At 40.2% G+C, this 19,718-nt stretch overlaps 1 protein-coding gene across 5 annotated transcripts in view; it reads left to right on the top strand.

Annotated features, from left to right (window-relative positions):
• Positions 1–19,463, top strand: part of PLD1 (phospholipase D1) — a 247,731-nt gene extending 228,268 nt beyond the window's left edge. For all 5 annotated transcript variants that reach the window (XM_089675518.1, XM_089675516.1, XM_089675517.1 and 2 more), the window contains 3 exons: positions 9,890–10,043; positions 10,379–10,496; positions 15,846–19,463. In XM_089675518.1, coding sequence (XP_089531644.1) covers positions 9,890–10,043; positions 10,379–10,496; positions 15,846–16,070 — 497 coding nt within the window. In that variant the 3' untranslated portion in view covers positions 16,071–19,463. The remainder of the gene's footprint in view (positions 1–9,889; positions 10,044–10,378; positions 10,497–15,845) is intronic.
• The last annotated feature ends 255 nt before the right edge of the window (positions 19,464–19,718 follow it).

Here is a 19,718-nt window from a genome sequence, read left to right as displayed (position 1 = left end):
TATACTGCACAACAGATCATCTACTAATGCTGCTCAAGGTGAATGGGATTTAATATTTGAATCAGGCCAGTGGTAATGTGAAATTGCATCATTTGAATGGAGGAGACATGGTACAATAAATTTGTGTTTGCTAATAAGATCAAAACTAACACCTTTGCCAACTTGTTGATATGTGCTGCCTGGGCAAGGTGTTTGGGAACCAGTCTATACAGAGCTCTCCAATACATATAAATGTTATGATGGTCTGTATAGATGAAATAAATTACATCATTCCATCCAAAGCTGATATTTCAGTTTTATCACCTAAGCCAGGGGTGTCAAACTGGCGGCCCTCCAGCTGTTGCGAAACTACAACAGTTTGCTCAGCGCTTTACATTATAGTGGGAGACAATACAGTAACAATACAGTTTAATAAAAGAGGGATTTGAGGGCCCTGCTCCTTGGAGCTTACAATCTAGGAGGGAGGGGTTAATGGTAAAATAGGTAATAACTGTGGGGGATGGAGTGGTTGGAAGAGTAGAGTATTCCAGTATTAGCACAAGGCGGGATAAGCTTCCCTGAAGAGAGAGGTTTTCAGTGATCGCCTAAAAGTCAGCAGAGTAGGCAATAGTCTGATAGATTGGGGTAGGGAGTTCCAGAGGATGGGGGAAGTCCTGGAGATGAGCATAGGAGGAGGAGACAAGGGAGCTAGAGAGTAGGTGGTCTTGCGAGGAGCGGGGAGTATGGTTTGGGTGATATTTAGAGACAAAATCGGTTATGTAATTTGGGGCAGTGTTGTGGACGGCTTTATATGTCATTGTTAGTGTTTTTGAATTTTATTCGTTGGGCAACTGGGAGCCAGTGGAGGGATTGGCAGAGAGGGGTGGCAGATACAGAACGGTTAGAAGGTGGATGAGTCTGGCAGCAACATTCATGATAGACTGAAGAGGGGATAGCCTGCGATGAGGTAGGCCAATGAGGAGGGAGTTACAATAGTCGAGGCGTGATATGACAAGGGAGTGAATAAGTTGCTTAGTGGTTTCCGAGGTTAGGAACGGTCATATATTGGAGATGTTACGGAGGTGAAGTCATGCCTGTAATTGTCAATCTTGCAATGCCTCATGGGACTTGTAGTTTGGCAACAGCTGGAGGGCCACCAGTTTGACACTAATGAAGCATTCCTTCAGGCTCCAGTAGTGAGACTTTTGTGCTTAGGTTCCCGGGTCTGCACACTTGCAGCAACACTTACCAAAGAGTCCCACTTTAAACCGTACAATCTATAGTTTTCTTTAAGAGCCTTTCCTACTACTGCACTCAAGGTATCACATTGGGAAAATATCCTAAATGCTGTATTTTGGAGCATTTCCCTATGTAAAGTTATTCAACTGTGCATAATATTGTATCACAAAATGTTTTAGGCCTCATGCACAATACTTCTGCTAAACTCATGTTTAGGATCATTTGACAGTTTTTTTTTTGCCAAAGCCCCTGACCTCAATTTAATAAAAGCGTATGTGTTCATGCACTTACCAGAGTTTAGGAGCAGCAGAGTTTAGAGGCTGTAAAATGCTCCTCTCAGAAGAATCGTATTCAGACGAGGAGTGTTTTGACAGAAAAACATATTTATTCTGTCCAATGAAATGAATAAATGCCCAAGCGCTTGATCTGGGTAAATGCGGTACATTTGTTTACCATCATCAATGTTTTTTTGCTGCCTGAAGAAAAACATCCAGGGCAGTTGGCATCAGTGTCCAGTGTGCATGTGCCCTTAAAATGTATTGCCACTAATGTAGCTGTATGCTATATGGACCATCTATCACCATACAGTGAAGGAAATTAGTATTTGATCCCCTGCTGATTTTGAATGCTTGGCCACTCACAAAGAAATGATCAGTCTAAAGATCGAATGGTAGGTGTATTGTAACACTGAGAGACAGAATAGCAACAAAAAATTCAAAAGAATTATGCACTGATTTGCATGTTCATGAGGAAAATAAGTATTTGATCCCCTATATTCAGCAGGATTTCTGGCTACCAGGTGTCTTTCATACAGGTAACAAGCTGAGATTAGAAGCAGTCTCTTAGGAGTGCTGCTAATCTCATTTTGTTACCTGTATAAAAGACACCTGTCCACAGGAGCAATCAAACAATCAGATTCTAAACTCTCCACCATGGCAAAGAACAAAGAGCTGTCCACGGATGTCAGGGACAAGATTGTAGACCTACACAAGGCTGGACTGGGCTACAAAACTATCGCCAAGCAGCTTGGTGAGAAGGTGACAACAGTTGGTACGATCATTTGCATATGGAAGAAACAAAAAACAACTGTCAGTCTCCCTAGGTCTGGTGCACCATGCAAGATCTCACCTCGTGGAGTGTCGGTGATCATGAGAACAGTAAGGAATCATCCCAGAACTACACATGAGGATCTTGTCAATGATCTCCAGGCGGCTGGGACCACAGTCACCAAGAAAACAATTGGTAACACACTACACCGACAAGGATTGAACAACTGTCAAACATGGTGGTGGAAACATTCTGCTTTGGGGGTGTTTTTCTGCTAAGGGGACAGGACAACTGCACCGCATCAAAGGGACAATTGACAGGGCAATGTACAGTCAAATCTTGGGTGAGAACCTTCTTCCCTAAGCCAGGGCATTGAAAATGGGTCATGGATGGGTGTTCCAGCATGACAATGACCCAAAACATTGCCAAGGCAACAAAGGAGTGGCTCAAGAAGAAGCACATTAAGGTCCTGGAGTGGCCAAGCCAGTCTCCAGACCTTAATCCGATTGGCAACTCGAACTTTCAGCTCCCTCCACAGATTTTCAAACGTCAGCCACCAAACCTTAATGACTTGGAGAGGATCTGCCAAGAGGAATGGGCTAAAATCCCTCTTGAGATGTGTGCAAACCTGGTGGACAACTACCGGAAACGTCTGACCTCAGTGATTGCCAACAAGGGATTTGCCACTAAGTACTAAGTCATGTTTTGTGAAGGGGATTAATACTTCTTTCCCTCATGATCATGCAAATCAGTGCATAATTTGTTAGACATGCATTTCTTTTGAGTTTTTTGTTGCTATTCTGTGTCTCAGTGTTACAATACACATACCATTCAATTTTTAGACTGATCATTTCTTTGTGAGAGGGCAATCATTCAAAATCAGCAGGGGATCAAATGCTTCATTCACTGTATATACTAAGCAGTAATTAAATTGGTTTGATAGTGAAGCATTGTAGACAGTGAGAAATTGCACTTAGCAGTAATATTTTTTCACTAATTGGCATATGTAAGGAAGCTTGGTAAACATAGTTTTTTCACATTGCACTGACACTATTCTGTAGCCTCGTAACACATTTTGTTATTTTACATAAAAAATAAGTCAAGATTAGTCTGTGATATTATATAGGCAGCAGAATGGCTAGGTGTGTAACACTCTTGCTATTCTATTAGGAATCACCTGTAAGGAATAGGTAGACTACCACCTGCTTCTGCTTCTAATAATGCAAATTCCCTGGCTATAAAGCAATGCTTTGGCTTCAATACATTGAGTTATTGATCTGCAGCAAGATAAAAAAGGAAAACAAAATTTGCCGACTATCATTTGCTGCATACTTAAAAAGTATTAAAAAGTCAGGCATAACTAAGCAACTAGCATTTTCAAAAGAGGGCCGTTAATAGTTGAAAAACATTTCTCACATGACAGGCATACTTAAAGGATGCTACTTGTATGGAGTTTGCATGTTTTCTGTGTGTTTGTGTGGGTTTCTATTTAAAAATGTCTGCACAAGATGGCTTTACTGTGTGTGTATGACTAGGACAGGCACATTAATCTCTCTCTGTTTTTTTGAGCAGAGTATTTCAATGTGCTCTGTAAAGTGCTAATGAAGAATAAATAAAGAAGTGCAAAACAACTGTATATAAGAAAACCTCTTGCCAACAAATGCATAATCACAAATGAAGCTCCTTTTCCGAGTATGACTTTGCACATCTCCTCTGTATTATTCTGATGGTAGCTAGTTACACTTGAAACAGTAAAAGTATCTGCAAACAGTATCTTTTTTTCTTTTATGCTCAAATTCTTCTATGTGCATTGACCACTGGCAGAGTTGTAGGACTAGGGCTTCGTTTCTCAGACAATAGATGCAGGACCTTCCCCTTTCTGAGTCACTTGTAGTCTCTGTCCCCCTACCCACCTCTGAACACTGTCCCTTAGTTTCAGCCCCTACCCACTTCCAAGTATTTCTTCATTTTAAAGAATACAGAGCCAAGAATCATTTTGTGTTGCTAAGTAATTTGTATGGAATTTTTTAATAACAGGAAAAGCAGTAAAATAGATCCCCCAGATCCAGAAGCAATAGACCCACCAAGCAACAATAGGTCCCCCAGCAACAATGGGCCTCTACAACAAAATACCACCCCAGCAACAACAAATCTCCCAGCAGTCATTATCAATGGTCTCTTCAGCAGCCAGCAACACTAGACCCCTTCCTCAACAGTAAATCTCTTCCAGCAACAACATATCCCCCACCACAACAGTAGACCTCCCCAGCTACAATAGACCTCCACCATAAATAGTCTCTTCAGCAGCCAGCAACAATAGACCCCTTCTTCAGCAGTAGATCTTTTCCAGCAACTTAAGCCACCCCCAGCAACAATAGATCACCACACAAAAATAGATTGCCTCTGGCAACAATAGATCCTCCAGCAGCCAGCATCAATACACCCTGTAGCACACCCCAGAACCCCTTGTTATTATATACATTCAGTGCTGGAGGTGCCGGAACTGTTTTCCCCCGTGTTCCTGCTGAAAAAAGACCCTGCGGACAAGTTGGTGTTATTGCTGTTATTATTCATTCCCTATGCATCCTCGATAAGCCTCCCAATTTCCCCAGTACCTCTCAACCTAGGCTTCCCATGTGAGCCAGAGCTTTGGCCACATAACCCTCTGGGAGGAATACCTATCATATGTTAAGACCAGCATACAGTGGTTTTACAATTTTTAATAAGTGGAGAAATCAGTGGGTATTAGGATGTAGATAGATATAGAGAACATGGAATGGCTAGGCTTAATGGAAAGATGCTATCATTTTAAATGACTTTTGTAACTTTTTAAGCTGTATCCATAGAGATTATCAATGGCTTTTAATACAATCAATTTTATCCATATTTCTATATTTTTAGCAATAAATTTATTCCCCCCAGATGTGTACTTACGAGATCAGAGTCAGGTGTGCACCTTAGGATATTATGTTCTAATACCGTATTGGATATAGATATATGTCTGTATCCAAAATTATATTGATAGACAAATTATATTTTTATTTCAGATTCATTTAAGTTTTCAGAAGAAATTATTGGTTGTTATTGCACACAAATGTTTTTGTAGGTTTCAAATATATACACTATATTGCCAAAAGTATTTGAACACCCCTCCAAATCATTGGATTCAGGTGTTTCCATCACCTCCATGACCACTTGTATAAAATCAAGCACCTAGGCATGCAGACTGCTTCTACAAACATTTGTGAAATAATGGGTCACTCTCAGTAGCTCAGTGAATTGAAGCGTGGTACCGTGATAGGTTGCTACCTGTGCAATAAGTCCATTTGTGAATTTTCCTTGCTACTAAATTATCCACAGTCAACTGTTGGTGGTATTATAATAAAGTAGAAGCAACTGGGAACAACAGCAACTCGACGCCACATAAAAATGACAGAGCGAGGTCAGTGCATGCTGAAGCACACAGAAGTTGCCGGCTGTCTGCAGAGTCAATAGTTAAAGAGTTCCAGAGTTCGTGTGGCCTTTAGATTAGCACAGCAACAGTGCGAAGAGAGCTTCATGAAATGGGTTTCCAAGGCCGAGCAGCTGCATCCAAGCTTTACATCACCAAGTGCAATGCAAAACGCCAGATGCAGTGGTGTAAAGCATGCATCCACTGCACTCTAGAGCAGTGGAGATATGTTCTCTGGAGTCAAATGGTGACAAATCACACTGGATGGATGTGTCTGGGTTTGGCAGTTGCCAGGAGAACGGTACTTTCCTTACTGCATTTTGTCAGGTGTAAAGTTTGTTGGAGGGGGACTTATGGTGCGGGGTAGTTTTTTAGTGGTTGGGCTTGGCCCCTTAGTTTCAGTGAAGGGAACTCTTAAGGTGTCAGCATACCAAAACATTTTGGATAATTTCATGCTCCCAACATTGTGGGAACAGTTTGGGGTTTTCCCCTTCCTGTTCTAACATGACTGCACACCACAAAGCAAGGTCCATAAAGACATCAATGAGCGGGTTTGGGGTGGAGGAACTGGACTGGCCTGCACAGAGTCCTCAGCTCAACCCAATAGAACAGCTATGTGATTTTTGAATTAGAACGGAGACTGGCCTTCTCGTCCAACATCAGTGCCTGACCTCACAAATGCACTTCTGGAAGAATGGTCAAACATTCCCATAGACACACTCCTAAACCTTGTGGACAGCCTTCCCAGAAGACTTGAAGCTGGTATAGCCGCAAAAGGTGGGCCAGCTCAGTATTGAACCCTACAGATTAAGACTGGGATGCCATTAAAGTTCATGTGCGTGTAAACACAATTTCCAAAATGTTGACAAAACTGAGTTTTATAGAACATTTGTTTAGCTAATTACATGAAAGAAAGGTTATTAATATAACTTAGATTACAAAATCTTCAGTTTTACTCAAATTAGTTGATGCAAAAATTAATACACCCCACACCAAAAAGGACTCCATCTAGTATTTTGTGTGACCTCCATGATTTGGAAGGACAGCACCAAGTCTTCTAGGCATGGAATGAACAAGTTGGCGACATATTACAACATCAAACTTTTTCCATTCTTCAAGAATTACCTCATTTAGAGCCTGGATGCTGGTTGGAGAGGGATGTTCAACTTGTCTCTTCAGAATTCCCCATAGGTGTTCGATTGGGTTAAGATCTGGAGGCATACTTGGCCACTGAATCACTTTTACCTTGTTCTTCAGAAATGCAACAGTGGCCTTAGATGTGTGTTTTGGATCATTGTCATGTCGAAAAAGTGCACGACCACCAAGGGCACAGAGTGATGGTAGCATCTTCTCTTTCAATATAGAGCAGTGCATCTGTAAATTCATGATACTATCAATGAAATGCAGCTCCCCAATACCAGCAGCACTCATGAAGTCCCACAGAAGGGCATTGTCACCGCCATGTTTCACTGTAGGCACCATGCATTTTAATTTGTGCTCCTCACCTTTGCGACACCATATGGTTTTGAAGCCATCAGTTCCAAAAACATTTATCTTGGTCTCATCACTCCAGAGTACAGAGTCCCAGTAGGCTTCTTTTTCAGCATGGGCCCTGACCAATTCTAGGAGGGCTTTTTTGTGCATGGGTTTTAGGAGAGGCTTCCTTCGTGGGTGACACCCATGCATGCTATTCCTCTGCAGTGTACGCCGTATTGTGTCATGGGAAACAATCACCCCAGTTTGGCATTCTACTTCTTTAGCTAACTGCAGTGAACTTGCCTGGTGATTTTCTTCAATCCTCATCAGAAGATGCTCCTGTTGAGGTGTTAACTTCCGTGGACGGCCTGGACATTTTTGTGAGATGGATACAGTTCCATCTTTGTTACATTTTAGTATCACGTTTTCTACAATATTCTGAATAATAAGTAAAGCTTTGCTGATCTTCTTGTAGCCTTCAACTTTCTTGTGTAAAGAAATTATTTCCTTTCTCAGGCCTTGTGACATTTCTGTTCCATGTGTTGCCATTGCTGACAGCATGCAATGGGAATGGGTTTTCTTTAAGTGATGCCCTTTTATAATCAACTGTCCGCTGAACACCTGTTTAATGAATAATTAGACTCACCTGTAGTTGAATTTTTGTTAATTAGGATTTTATTGTCTAATATTTAGCTTTGCTCCTAAGACTTTCATTGGGGTGTGTTAATTTTTGCAAAATGGTCTTGAATAAATTTGTTAGGAAAATACTTTTTTGAGTGTGCAAATTAACAAATTTGTTGGCAATCAATGGCCTGCATTTGTGGGAGTATTTTGTAGTATAGTGCCCCATAGAAAATGTTGATTCTGAAAGGAAAGTAAAGGTTTTGTGACAAATCTGTTGGGGTGTACTCGTTTATGCTGAGCATTGTGTGTTTATAAAGTATCTCAAAGAAGTGAGTACACCCCTCACATTTTTGTAAATAGTTTATTCTATCTTTTCATGTGACAACACTGGAGAAATGACACTTTGCTACAATGTAAAGTAGTGAGTGTACAGCTTGTATAACAGTGTAAATTTGCTGTCCCCTCAAAATAACTCAACACACAGCCATTAATGTCTAAACCACTGGCAACAAAAGTGAGTACACCCCTAAGTGCAAATGTCCAAATTGAGCCCAATTAGCCATTTTGCCTCCCCTGTGTCATGTGACTCGTTAGTGTTACAAGGTCTCAGGTGTGAATGGGGAGCAGCTGTGTTAAATTTATCGCTTTCATTCTCTCATATTGGTCACTGGAAGTTCAACATGGCACCTCATGGCAAAGAACTCTCTGAGGATCTGAAAAAAAGAATTGTTGCTCTACATAAGGATGGCCTAGGCTATAAGAAGATTTCCAAGACCCTGAAACTGAGGTGCAGCATGGTGGCCAAGACCATACAGCAGTTTAACAGGACAGATTCCAATCAGAACAGGCCTCGCCAAGGTTGACCAAAGAAGTTGAGTGCACATGCTCAGTGTCCTATCCAGAGGTTGTCTTTGGGAAATAGACGAATGAGTGCTGCCAGCATTGCTGCAGAGGTTGAAGGGGTGGGGGGTCAGCCTGTCAGTGTTCAGACCATACACCATACACTGCATCAAATTGGTCTGCATGGATGTCATCCCAGAAGGAAGCCTCTTCTAAAGATGATGCACAAGAAAGCCCGAAAACAGTTTGCTGAAGACAAGCAGACTAAGGACATGGATTACTGGAACCATGTCCTGTGGTCTGATGAGACCAAGATAAACTTAGTTGGTTCAGATGGTGTCAAGTGTGTGTGGCGGCAACCAGGTGAAGAGTACAAAGACAACAGTGTCTTCCCTACAGTCAAGCTTGGTGGAGAGAGTGTCATGGTCTGGGGCTGCATGAGTGCTGCCAGCACTGGGGAGCTACAGTTCACTGAGGGAACCATGAATGCCAACATGTACTGTAACACACTGAAGCAGAGCATGACATTCAGAGACTGCCACAGGGCAGTATTCCAACATAACCCCAAACACACCTCCAAGACAACCACTGTTTTGCTAAAGAAGCTGAGGGTAAAGGTGATGGACTGGCCAAGCATGTCTCCTAAACCCTATTGAGCATCTGTGGGGCATCCATAAACGGAAGGTGGAGAAGCACAAGGTCTCTAATATCCACCAGCTCCGTGATGTTGTCACGGAGAAGTGGAAGAGGACTCCAGTGGCAACCTGTGAAGCTCTGGAGAACTTCATGCCTAAGAGGGTTAAGGCAGTGCTGGAAAATAATGGTGGCCACACAAAATATTGACACTTTTGGCCCAATTTGGACATTTTCACTTTTGTTGCCAGCAGTTTAGACATTAATAGCTGTGTATTGTTATTTTGAGGGGACAGCAAATTTACACTGTTATACAAGATGTACACTCACTACTTTACATTGTAGCAAAGTGTCATTTCTCCAGTGCTGTCACATGAAAAGATATAATAAAATATTTACAAAAATGTTAGTGCTCTATCTCACTTCTGTGAGATACTGTGTGTGTATGTATGTGTGTGTGTGTGTATGTGTATATGTATATATATATATATATATATATATATATATATGTGTGTGTTCATATTCCACAGAATGGTTTTTCTGTGTCGTTAATGTTCTTCTAATAAGACCATTCATCATTATTTTCATACATCCTTTCAGGTTCTGCTAATATCAATGACCGCAGTATGATGGGAAAGCGCGACAGTGAGATGGCAGTTATTATACAAGACACAGAAATGGTTCCTTCAATCATGGATGGCGAAGATTATCAAGCTGGAAAATTTGCTCTGTCACTTCGCATGCATTGTTTCAGGTAGGCAAAGTCTAACAGAACTTTCTATAAGCCTGTCAAGGTTAGGACACTATCATTGTGTTGGCAAACAACACTTGGCATAAGACTTTCTGAAAAAAACTGTCATTTGAAACCATATTTATTAAAATGATCTTTTTCTTAAAAAAAAAAAAAAAAAAAAACACGCTGACACACACATCGTGTATGCTGCCTACATTATACTGACTTGAATCTATTGGAAAATATACTGGGGGTGTGCATTTTGGATATAAGCCATTTATAATATGGAGCATGGTGTTAGAAATAACCACAGGCAAGGCTTGTGTACTTACTACTTTGCTAATTTTCTATTCTAGGCTTCTTCTTGGTTGCCTCAATGATCCCTCTCTTAGCATCCAGGACCCAGTTAGTGACAGATTCTTCAAAGAGGTTTGGGTGGCTACAAGTGCACGCAACACAACCATTTTTGATAAGGTAAACATTTTTCTGATTGTGTTATTTTCTTAATTGTTCAACTGTCTAAAGTATATCCACATCTATTGTTTTGGTTTTGGATGGGATTACCCCTCTCTTCTTGTACCAGACATAAAATTGGAAGTGAGAGGTAATCTTTTCCAAGTTAGAGGAAATCATGTCTTAGACCAATGTTGCAGGAATAAGTGTCCCTTTTAAAAGATTTCACTTCACTTCCTGTTCCAATGGCTGATCTTTCATCACCTTTTATTCAGGAGACATCTCAGATAAATCTCATCAGGCGAGAAACCAATCGCAATAAAAACAAAGCTTTTAGGCCTTCCCTACTTTGTGCCAAACTAAAAGTTTAGATTTTAGATGCACTTTGGGAAACATAACATTTATTGGTTTTAAGATATTTTCGAGGTGAGTGTAACGGAAAAACTTCAGGATGTATTTATTATATCCAGCCTGGCGTCTTAAAAAATCCCCATGCATTTTTACAACTTCTATGTAACAAAACACTTACTGTTTTGGCATTGCTCCAATAGTCCTTGGGCTAAACAGTGTGTGGTTCACCACTGCATGTCACTGTAGGCAGCTCTGGGTAATATAGATAAAGGTAAAACCTGGCATCCCTTTTTGTTTCACATGTTTTATTGGATTATTTTAAAATAAATTGATGCACAGTACAAGGGTATAAAAATATACCAAGCACAGGGTGCTGTAAAAATTACCCAACATCAGTACCAGAATAAAACATGGAGACAAGTTAAAACACATCTTCAAAGGATATGCAGTTATGCGTAAAAGTGGGAGACTACAGATACAAATTCTGTGGGAATTCCTCAATGATGGGATCATAAAGTGCCCCTGTAAGGAAGGGAAGGGGTGAACAAATTTGCTCATGGCTCAGACAGTAAATACTAGAACAGGGGAAAGAGAGACAGATGGAAAAGGACAAGCACAAAAGAAAAAATTGGGACATGGGAAAGGAAGCACAAGTGTGTGTCCGATCACACCAAAGTGGGGAGTGGTCCAGATTGAATTGATCATTATACTGGCATCCATTTTGAATCTTAGAGACCAATAACCAATTATACTGGTTACAGGGTTTTCTGCGTGCTTTTTGCATACTGAAAACTTGAGCAGCATGTTTAAAAATGTGTTACTAGACCACATTTGCACATATATACAGCATGGTCATACAAACTTATACAGTATAGTGATTTCACTGTGTGACTCAACAGGCATATTCTGATTATAGATGTGACAAATCTGATCATTACTAACAGAGTAGTGTAAAAAGGCTTGCAACTACTGTGATGGGGTCACAAAACATTTATATGAGTAAATACATGTACAAATATTCTTTATATCCTTGTATTAAAAGTAAAGATCCTCCCCTCTATGAGCAGCTTCAGTCACAGTAGGCCTTAATTGTTTTATGTAGGCTTAAAGTGGTTGTAAACCTATGTCATGAAGTATGTACACAGCATATCCCTCTGTAGTGTGTACTTGTCGCTATCTAGAGCACTGTACCATTTCTGTCTGCTGCCTCATTCCTCTCATCTCCATGAGCCACTTCTGACAAATTTTCCAGATACTAAGAGGTAAAAAGGTGACAGGGCGGGTATCTCCAGCACACAGCCTGTGGTTGACAGCCTAAGCTCTGTTCCTATGTGCTGTGTGAAGGGGGGGGGTTGTCTCTTCTCTTCATTGAGCTTTCACTGAGCTATGCAGTGTGCAACTTTACCTTCCCGCCCCCTGCTTTCTGAAAGCTTAGACGAGCTGTATACAACCTGCACTTTGAACAGCTGTGGAGGAGAGACAACTTCAGATAAACAGGTACCACTTATTTAGGAAAATTTGTTTCATCTCTGTGTTCACTTGAGGCTGGTCACTTCACTGGGTATATACAGTGGGGCAAAAAAGTATTTAGTCAGCCACCAATTGTGCAAGTTCTCCCACTTAAAAAGATGAGAGAGGCCTGTAATTGGCATCATAGGTAGACCTTAACTATGAGAGACAAAATGAGAAACAAAATCCAGACAATCACATTGGCTGATTTGGAAAGAATTTATTTGCAAATTATGGTGGAAAATAAGTATTTGGTCACCTACAAACAAGCAAGATTTCTGGCTCTCACAGACCTGTACCTTCTTCTTTAAGAGGCTCCTCTGTCCTCCACTCATTACCTGTATCAATGGCACCTGTTTGAACTTGTTATCAGTATAAAAGACACCTGTCCACAACCTCAAACAGTCACACTCCATACTCCACTATGGTGAAGACCAAAGAGCTGTCGAAGGACACCAGAAACAAAATTGTAGACCTGCACCAGGCTGGGAAGACTGAATCTTCAATAGGCAAGCAGCTTGGTGCGAACAAATCAACTGTGGGAGCAATAATTAGAAAATGGAAGACATACAAGACCACTGATAATCTCCCTCGATCTGGGGCTCCACGCAAGATCTCGCCCCGTGGGGTCAAAATGATCACAAGAACGGTGAGCAAAAATCCCAGGACCACATGGGGGGACCTAGTGAATGACCTGCAGAGAGCTGGGACCAACGTAACAAAGGCTACCATCAGTAACACACTACGCCGACAGGGACTCAGATCCTGCAGTGCCAAACGTGTCCCCCTGCTTAAGCCAGTACATGTCCAGGCCCGTCTGAAGTTTGCTAGAGAGCATTTGGATGATCCAGAAGAGGATTGGGAGAATGTCATATGGTCAGATAAAACCAAAATAGAACTGTTTGGTAGAAACACAACTTGTCATGTTTGGAGGAGAGAGAATGCTGAGTTGCATCCAAAGAACACCATACCTACTGTGAAGCATGGGGGTGGCAATATCATGCTTTGGGGCTGTTTCTCCGCAAAGGGACCAGGACGATTGATCCATGTAGAGGACAGAATGAATGGGGCCATGTATCGTGAGATTTTGAGTGCAAACCTCCTTCCATCAGTAGGGGCATTGAAGATGAAACATGGCTGGGTCTTCCAACATGACAATGATCCCAAACATACTGCCCGGGCAACGAAGGAGTGGCTTCATAAGAAGCATTTCAAGGTCCTAGAGTGGCCTAGCCAGTCTCCAGATCTCAACCCCATAGAAAACCTTTGGAGGGAGTTGAAAGTCCGTGTTGCCCAGCGACAGCCCCAAAACATCACTGCTCTAGAGGAGATCTGCATGGAGGAATGGGCCAACATACCAGCAACAGTGTGTGCCAACCTTGTGAACACTTACAGGAAACGTTTGACCTCTGTCATTGCCAACAAAGGATATATAACAAAGTATTGAGATGAACTTTTGATATTGGCCAAATACTTTTTTTCCACCATAATTTGCAAATAAATTCTTTCCAAATCAGCCAATGTGATTGTCTGGATTTTTTTTCTCATTTTGTCTCTCACAGTTGAGGCCTACCTATGATGCCAATTACAGGCCACTCTCATCTTTTTAAGTGGGAGAACTTGCACAATTGGTGGCTGACTAAATACTTTTTTGCCCCACTGTATAAGGGTTTACAACCACTTTAATTAGAATGGTCACTATTGCTGTATAGGCACTAATAATCCAGTACCTTGAAAAAGTATTCATACCCCTTGAAATGTTCCACATTTTGTCATGTTACAACTAAAAATGTAAATGTATTTTATTGGGATTTTATGTGATAGACCAACACAAACTGGCATATAATTGTGAAGTGGAAGGAAAATAATAAATGGTTTTCAAAAGTTTTTACAAATATCTGAAAAATGTGGCATGCATTTGTGTTCAGCCCCCTTTACTCTGATACCCCTATCTAAAATCTAGAGGAACCAACTGCCTTCAGAAGTCACCTGTTAGTAAATAGTAAATAGCACCTGTGTGTAATGTAATCTCATTTTAATAACAGCTGTCCTGTGAAGCCCTTAGAGGTTTGTTAGAGCACATTAGTGAACAAACAGCATCATGAAGGCCAAGGAACACACCAGACATGTCAGAGATAAAGTTGTGGAGAAGTTTAATGCAGGGTTAAGTTATAAAAACAAAATATGCCAAGCTTTGAACATCTCACGGAGCACTGTTAAATCCATCATCGGAAAATGGAAAGAGTATGGCACAACTGCAAACCTCCCAAGACATGGCCGTCCACCCAAACTGACAGGCTGGACAAGAAGAGCATTAATTAGAGAAGCTGCCAAGAGGTTCATGGCAACTCTGGAGGAGCTGCAGAGATCCACAGCTAAGGTGGGAGAATATGTCCACAGGACAACTATTAGTCGTGCACTCCACAAATCTGGCCTTTATGGAACAGTGGCAAGAAGAAAGCCATTGTTGAAAGACAGCCATAAGAAGTCCCATTTGCAGTTTGCGAGAAGCCATGTGGGGAACACCGCAAACGCGGAAGAAGGTGCTCTGGTCAGATGAGACCAAAATTTTACTCTTTGGCCTAACAGTAAAACGCTATGTGTGGCAGAAAACTAACCCTGCACATCACCCTGAATACGCCATCCCCAGCGTGAAACATGGTGGTGCAGCATCATGTTGTGGGGATGCTTTTCTTTAGCAAGGACAGGGAAACTGTTCAGAGTTGATGGGAAGATGGATGAGCCAAATACAGGGCAATCTTAGAAACCTGTTAGAGTCTGCAAAAGACTTGAGACTGGGGCGGAGGTTCACCTTCCAGCAGGACAACGACCCTAAACATACAGCCAGAGCTACAATGGAACAGTTTATATCAAAGCATATTCATGGTCCAGTCAAATTCCAGACCTAAATCCAGTTGAGAATCTGTGGCAAGACCTGAAAATCACTGTTCACAAATGCTCTCCTTCCAATCTGACAGAGCTTGAGCTATTTTGCAAAGAAGAATGGCCAAAAATGTCACTCTCTAGACGTACAAAGCTGGTAGAGACATTCCCAAAAAAGACTTTGCAGCTGTAATTGCAGCGAAAGGTGGTTCTACAAAGTATTGACTCAGGGGGGCTGAATACAAATGCACACCACACTTTTCAGATATTTATCTGTAAAAAATTTTTTAAACCCATTTATCATTTTCCTTCCACTTCACAATTATGTGCCACTTTGTGTCGGTCTATCACATAAAATCCCAATAAAATACATTTACGTTTTTGGTTGTAACATCACAAAATGTGTAAAATTTCAAGGGGTATAATTACTTTTTCAAATCACTGTATTTTAATCTGTTAGCAAATGATATTTGAAGAATGAAGTTTAATTCTTATTAGCTGTTAGTAACCAGTACACATTGTGTACTTATAGTTGATGGCTAAAGTAAATATTGTTGAACTGTTATTCATCTTTGCGGCTTATAGTGTGTATGCATAGGACTTATCACTTCCATTTTACTATACCAGGTCTTCAGATGTCTTCCCAGTGATGAAGTGCTCAACTTTTTTCACTTGCCAGAGTTCCTTTCAAAGCCAGCACTGACCACACAGGACCGTACCAAAGCACAGGAAGAGGTCCAAAGGATTCGAGGGTTTGTGGTCCAGCTGCCATTCTTGTTCTTGTCTGGAGAAAACCTCTTGCCATCTGTGGGTACTAAAGAGGCCATGGTACCCATGGAAACATGGACATGAGTTTGAAAATTAAAAACATGGTGAAACGGCTATAGCCACAGACTGCATCCAGGAACATGGACCGCGATTACACAATAGGACACTGAATCCTCATCCTAAATCATGAGACCACAAGCTCTGCACACAATATGGAGCATGGCTTGGCATTTATATCCAGTGTCAAATTTGAAGGACTTTAAGTGTACTTAATTTTTCACATCACTATGTGCAATATCCACCCCCCCCCCCCCCCCCTTTTGTTAAATAAACCCTATTTTTGATAAATGGACTGTTTCATGGTGGGGATTAAGAAGTCACATTTGGTCTTACTCATTTTATTTACTGTTCTGCCCAAATTCACATTATAGTATAATTTGGAGTCTACTTCAACTCAATGTGAGAGAATAGAAATTAAAATTAAATGTCACACATCGCATGATATATATCTGACATAAAACAGACCATACATTCACAGGTCCAGGTACTGACACAAATAGATATTAAGCACCTGAGTTTAATTTGGGCCACAGATGAGGGATTCTGGTGCCAAAAATGTAAGGGAAAAAGCATTCAAGCATCTCTAGCAGTACACAAACCATGAAATCTCTGATTCTTAAAGCTTTAGCTATTTGTATCTAGTCTTATTCATAAACCCCCCCCCCCAAAAAAAAAAAACATTTCATTACTTTAACATCTAACTGAACTGTAAGAATTACCACTTAACACCAACATTTAATCTTTAACCCCTAGCCTTACTTTGAAATTAAATTCCCAATGCTACACCTGATTTTTACATCTAACCTAATGCTTTCTCTTCTCTCAAACTAACACTATCCCTTTAACACACAAGCCCCTGTACTAAACATAGTACTGTACACCTAAACATAAAACTTCACTCTTAAACACCACTCCATTTCACCTATTAAACCTTATCCTTATCATTCTCTTTAGAATTAAACTAACACTACCTCAACCCCTAAACACCTTAATAGTGGTGAAGTCAAAAGTGTCCCACACATCTCACAACCCTAAGATCTTGGCACTCAAATGAAATGATTGTTGGATTCTCTATGGCAGCAGAAGAATCACTGCCATAAGATGTTTTTGTTGTATTGTATGTAGGCTCCACTAATCTTTCACTATATGGTGTGATTTTTGGCAGACTACTCCTTATTTACTTTGTACATGGCCCACAAATAAATATGAACTCTGGTTTTTAAATTATGCAGTGCAAAATGTGTACAAAGTCCGATAATGCACAGAAACTATTGAGATTAGTTAAAAGTTTTATTGGTTGCTGCAACATCCTCATTGCTTTTAGCACTGCCTTTTTAATTGTTATTCTGTGAGCATGAGCGGTAAGTAATAGGCTGAAAAAACCTTTGTGATGAAGGTATTGCTGAACTATAAACCTGTACAGATGATTTCAGGTTGTTGGTTTTGCTGCATTTTAGGAGTTGCAGCCAATATCAATCAGGTATAAACACTAAGCTCCAAAGGGGCACTGCTGCTAACTGCATTCGGCGCCTTGCACTTCCAAGCAAGGGATAGCTAATGAAGGATAAGAAATTTATATGTATATAATTTGTTAAGGTCACTAACTTTACAGTTAGCAGATATATTTATCTTCAGCTTTCCTGTGAAAATACCGTAACTTTTGTTCAATGGGACCACTAACCAAGAAGCAAGCTACCTCCATCTTTTACCAAGTAGCTTCAGATGGACTGCTGTGAGGTCTGTTAAAGAAATGTGGGTACTCTTTCTGAGTCTGCCATCTTTGCTGAAAATATTCCTTGGATTTATAAACTGAGTTAAAGCCAGAAATAGAAGTAAGAGGTTTGCAATGAATATCCAGTAACTTCTTTGATCTAGGAGAATTCATGTTATTTGCCTAGATCTCTAATCATAGTCTCAAACTAGCCAATTCTGTCAGATGTATGGAATGGTAGAACTTTATAAATAAAAGGTAAACTGGGGAATAAATGAAAAGCTGTGAATGCCTTCACTGCTTCATGAATCTTTATTTTTAAGTCAGAAGAGAAGTCAGAAAGATCTGCTTGTTATCTGTTGTAAAGGGTATGCTTATGAAGGGGCCCAAGATGAAGAGTGGTAAAGTGAAGTAGCTGTGTTAGTCTTCAGTTTGATCCTTGTGGAGTTCTTTGGATGCTTGGCCCAGGCTTCACACTGTCCCTTGTTATTCTGTTGTCAGCAGAATACTTTTTTTTTTTTTTTTTTTTTTTTACAGTTTGTCAGCAGAATCTTTAGGGTGCACAACTGTGTAGCAGTAGGTTGGACTTTATCTCTTTGAAGACTTGGTGATTGCTGACCCCAAAAGACCCCAAATTTCCTTCGGCATTTTTTTAAAACCAGGTCAGATTCACTTTAAACAGGTCTGTAGTGCTTATAGCTGTGCTGTGACATTAATGTGCTGTAAAAAGTCTTAGGGACCAAAGGGCAGTGATAAATGTTGACAGAAACGTGCATAATTGATAAGGTGTCCCTTGATTCATTCTAATCTTATTTTATTCTAATGGAAATGATTTGGGCAGGTAGTGGTTGGCAGAATCCCAACTTGTATTGCCACAGCAATGTGCAGCTTCTTCATGTATAATGGATTGGGTTAGATTGAATCCAACTATAGCCAAAAAAAAGGAAAATGTCATAAAGCAAAAATTAAATCTTATTGGCTAGGTTTTTCTTTAACGTCCTTTATGTGCAAATACAGTACATTGTATAGAATGTTCTACAATCAAGCTTTCTAATGCAAAGCATATGAAAGCAATATAATTCCCAATTGTATTTTGTGTGCTGTTATTTCATGTCGTACATTTCAGTCACTGCTTACAGAAAATGGAATTTAGTCATACAACTGCTTGCTAATTTGAATTCTTTCATTATGTTCATTGATCGAAACAGCTTGCTTGAAATGATTGTTTTTAAGGCTGTAGTTCCAAGTCGTGATTTTATTTTTTAAACTGTGAAACAAAAAAACACCACCCTAAATTCTGTTAATTTATCTGGCATTTTTTGCCAGAGCTCGCACATATGATAAATAAAATATATTTAAAGGATATAAATGTATTTTAAAATGGTGAAAGAAATTTAAAACTGTAATTAAACATGTAAATGTATTTTATATGAAATGTAATTTAAATCCAGTCTGGGTCACTTTCTATGCACTAACTGAAATGGTACTTGGGGTGACAGTTGTGAGGAATCTAAATGTTCAAATGTATGAAGAACGATGCAGTTAAAATAACTTGTATTCCTTCCATGAAGGGCTGTTGGCTGTACTACTACCTATACTGCATGACTTTAACATCCCTTGATTTTATCTATGCTAGTCACTGTAATTATGTGTTCTCTAATTGTTCCAACAAATGTATTTGTTTTTAATTAAAATATGGCAACCTGTTTGTTTGCTCACTTGCCTTTTAATTATGAATATTTAAACCCGTAAAAGCACAGCACAACCCAATTTGTGAAATCTGTTGCTGCTCTTTATATTTTGCTGCTGTTCCATTCAACCATGTGCTGAATTAAACTGAAGAAATTTAAGCACTTCAGTGGTCAAAGGCTAGAATTAGAGTATATCCAGTGGCTTCTGTGTGTCAGTCCAAATTTCAGTTACTGTTTGATACACAAGTATCATAAAGTGAACAAGACTTC

The sequence above is a fragment of the Staurois parvus genome, unplaced genomic scaffold (assembly GCF_062004578.1).
Source record: "Staurois parvus isolate SC_StPar_1 unplaced genomic scaffold, SC_StPar_1.0 ptg000155l, whole genome shotgun sequence".
Lineage (NCBI taxonomy): Eukaryota > Metazoa > Chordata > Amphibia > Anura > Ranidae > Staurois > Staurois parvus.
This window is presented reverse-complemented; position numbering and strand designations above follow the sequence as displayed.